The 3,992-nt window shown below is 24.8% G+C and overlaps 1 protein-coding gene across 1 annotated transcript; it reads right to left on the bottom strand.

The window, feature by feature from the left end:
- Nucleotides 1-721: 721 nt before the first annotated feature.
- LOAG_13296 (hypothetical protein) lies at nucleotides 722-2,931 on the bottom strand (the record flags this gene model as incomplete). Its single annotated transcript, XM_003148805.1, has 5 exons — nucleotides 722-1,011; nucleotides 1,420-1,489; nucleotides 1,594-1,736; nucleotides 1,940-2,279; nucleotides 2,785-2,931. The coding sequence occupies 5 exons, from the start codon at nucleotides 2,929-2,931 to the stop codon at nucleotides 722-724; spliced, it is 990 nt and encodes a 329-aa protein (XP_003148853.1).
- Nucleotides 2,932-3,992: the final 1,061 nt, after the last annotated feature.

Here is a 3,992-nt window from a genome sequence, read left to right as displayed (position 1 = left end):
AGACTATTAGATTAAATTAAGGTAATAATAAAATTAGGAGAAGGGGTTAAAATTAAATTAATAATTACATCATAATAATAGTATTACTTGATTTAAATGTACAGGAAAACAAAAAACCAAAATTAAATAAGTTGTACGTAATTAATTAAAATCGTTTACGGTTAAATTTCGAAAGATTTTTCCAATTAAACTTTTCTGTTTAATTGATATAAAAAATGAAAAAGCAATATCCGTTTAATAATGTTTTCCTTCGTTTTCTTTTATATTTCTTTGCTTTTTTTTAAAAAAAAAAATTATTACTGCAAAGTAAATTATTAATTTGGTTTAGAATTTTTATTCCAATTTTATCATTAACTTAATTTTAATCTGCTATTCTAGGGTTATTATTAATTTAATTTAATACAATCTTTTGCTCCAATTTAACTAATTGATGTAGCATAAAGGATAATATTGAGACAAAAAATCATTGCTATATTTATATCATTCCATCTGTAATCTAATTAATTTATATTGATAATTGTAATATGATGCATAATTGATTACTTCCATACTAAAATATTCCATGTGAGGTAATTTTTCCTTTTAATCAAATATCATATTTTTAGCAAAAGAAAAAAAATTAATTAAAGAGAAAAAACTTTGGAACTAGAATAACGAATGAAATTCAAAAATGAAAATAATTTTTTCCTTTATTCATCCCATTTATTATGTATTATTATTATTAATTATTACGACAATCATTATTATTATTACTATTATTTTTACTGCCACTATTATTACTATTATTATTACTACTACTATTATTACTATTATTATTATTGTTATTATTATTATCATGATTATTATTATCATTATAGTTATTATGCGGACAAGCTGCAAGAATAGCTGAAAATGTTGATGGCTGAAGGGTTACAGTTGGATCGATGAATGCTAGAATTTGCTGATAGGCCAATGCTTGCTGGGCACATTTCAAGCAACCACTAAATAATGCGCCTTGATGCTTAGGATAGCCTAGAAATGATTGAAAATATAGAAATGTTACGATAGTTTTAAAATTTCAAATTATATGCATAAAAATTAAATTTTTTAAATATATAAAATTTAAATTTTTAAATTTGTTTTTTGTTTTTGAAATTTTCACAAAAATAAGACATATATGAAAATTTGAAATATTTTGAATTTTCTTGAAAAAAAAATGCTGGAATAATTTTTCGTTTTTTTGTACCAAATTAACTTATATCGATAAGTAATATAGTAACATAAGTAATAGTATAAGTAATATAGTAATATAACTAATAATAAGTAATATATGCAAATTCTTAGAACATTGATGTATTTTTTGTGTATTTTAGAATATATCTAATTTTCATTTATTTTCTTTTTAAAAAAGAAAAGTTTAAAAAAAATTGCTTATATTACTTCGTAAATTATCAGTGTCATTTAATGCATCCAAATTTTTTTGTTTCTTTTGTCGCCTTCGTAATTTTATCTAAAAAAAAAAGAAAATTATTTAATTTCAACAATTTCAGAGATATATAAAAAAAAGAATGTGATAAAATTTTAGAGAGAAAAAAAAAAAGAATTAGATGAAACCTGATCAGCCATAAGTTTTTGTCGTTCTTGAACAACTTGACATTTAGCACATGGACAGTCTCGAAATGGACAACAACGCTTATGTCCTTTTAATCGAGCTAACACTGAATGTTGCGCACAACGTTGACAATTTGGTCGCCTTTCTAAAAAAATATATATATATATAAAAATTACTTAATAAACTTTTAATGAGTAACATCAATATATTAGCCAGTAAAATTAATTAAATGATGAAGAAAGAGACAAAAAAAAAGATAGAACTCCCAAATTTATAATTTCAAAAATTTTACTTTCACTGGATTCAGTTTAAACTTGAACATAATTACCTACAACATCATCTGCCAACCTTTTCCCTTCATAGCGGGTGGTGATATAGCTTGTTCTGGTACTGGTGAAAATATGTTCATATCCGGTAGAACAGGAACGGTTGTCGTCAAAATATTACCATTTTTTGATGATGGTTGTGATAATGATGATGATGATGATGATGACAATGATGATAATGATGATGATAAGGAAGACGTTGACAATGACGATGAAGATGATGGTGGTAATGGTGGTAGTAGGGATAATTGTGGTTGAGATGGTGGTAATGGTGGTGGTGGTATTGGTGGTGGTGGAGGTGGAGGTGAAACACTTTCAATTTGTAACAATCGTGAATTTAACTCTCGTCGTTTATCAACCATCTGAATTAGAATATAACTTTAAAAAAAAAAAAGTACAACTCATAGCATTTAATAAACTAATTTAACATTTTGAAAGTAGATTAATTAATAAAATGTTGTTACAGCTAATTGTACATCATAAGCAATCATAATATTCTACTATTGCTATAATTCCATGCTACCGTAATATTGTTACGATTTCATAATAGTCTCATACAAGCATAGAACAACATACTACCGTAGTACCACTGCAAATCCATTCTACCATAACCACTAATAACATATTGTTATATATTAACATGTTGACATCATAATATTTTCACTATCACACTTATAACATGATAAGAAATTTCACTCAAAAAGAAATGAAAAGATGAGAATTACTAGATAATAAAAACTAACTACTGTAATTCGGTTACGGTAATTAAAGACAGCAGATATGCGGTATCTCTGTCCATCTTTTTTTTTTTTCTTTTTTTAAATTTAAGGTTTTATTTTTTTTTCATCTATATCAGTTTTCGTTTACCTGACAATCATTGCATATGCAAAATCGATAAGCGCATTCTGATTTGTGATTTTTGCGCTTTACTTCTAAACCATGATTTAAGCAACGTTGACAATAGTATACACGTTTTTCTCCAAATAATTCAGGTAAAATTTCTTCAATATTCATCTAAAAGTAAATTGAACATATTAAAATTCTTTTTTTCAATTAAACAATTGTTTCAATTTTTAATTCATTTTTTTCAATTTCCTAGCAAAATTTGCATATGTTTAAATTTTCATTCGCAAAATTAGCATTATCCTAATTATAGATATTATTAAATTCAAATATAATTTAATTAAAATTTGATTAAAATTTCGATGACAGGATATTGGATGAAATTGAAATATGCAAGCAAATTAGACAAAATTTAAAAAGTTGATTTTAAATATAAGAAGGGATTTTAATTTCGAATAACAACAGTATGAATCATCAATGCTTAATTTATGCATAAGAGTGAATAAATTGCATCATAATTAAAATTCAAATTACATTTTAGCAAGAGTAGGTGGAAGAAAAATTAAGGGAAATTATGATTGCATTGGTGAAAGTTAAAATTCAACAATTAGCAAATAGCAATAAGTTGATGATTTAATAAATTTAATTTAATTCAATTATAGCTCTGTTTCAAGTTTAAATTACCTCCTGCATTAATTTTTTTTTTTTATTTTCACTATGATACGAAAATTTTTACGAAATACTTTGGCATATTGAAAAATTATTTATAATTTGAATTAGAAAATCGAAATTAAACAAAGTAGCAAAATTTTTATCAAAGAAAATGGGAAAAAAAATAAATAAATAAATAAGCCGATTTAAAAATTTTTAAAAATGTTTTTTTTTTTCACAATTCGATATGAAATAATAATTCGTTTATCACTTATTTTAACCTAATCATTATTACTAATCATTTACAGCATTTCATATTTATCAATATAATAATCATGATTATGATATCATGATATATATATAATCATGATTATCTCAACATTACATCTAATTGTAAAGATGTGTGCGCATGTGTGCTTGCGTGAGTATTACTGTGTTTTCCGAATATTGTCTAATAATTTGTAAAGGTACACACGTCTGTTTGTGTATGTGTATATGTGTGTGTGTATGTGTGTGTGTGTGTGTGTGTGTGTGTGTGTGTGTGTGTGTGTGTGTGTGTGTGTGTGTGTGTGTGTAGTATA

Source organism: Loa loa (assembly GCF_000183805.2).
Source record: "Loa loa unplaced genomic scaffold supercont3.305, whole genome shotgun sequence".
Lineage (NCBI taxonomy): Eukaryota > Metazoa > Nematoda > Chromadorea > Rhabditida > Onchocercidae > Loa > Loa loa.
The sequence above is the reverse complement of the archived record's forward strand: the minus strand, read 5'-3'. Positions and strand labels throughout refer to the sequence as shown.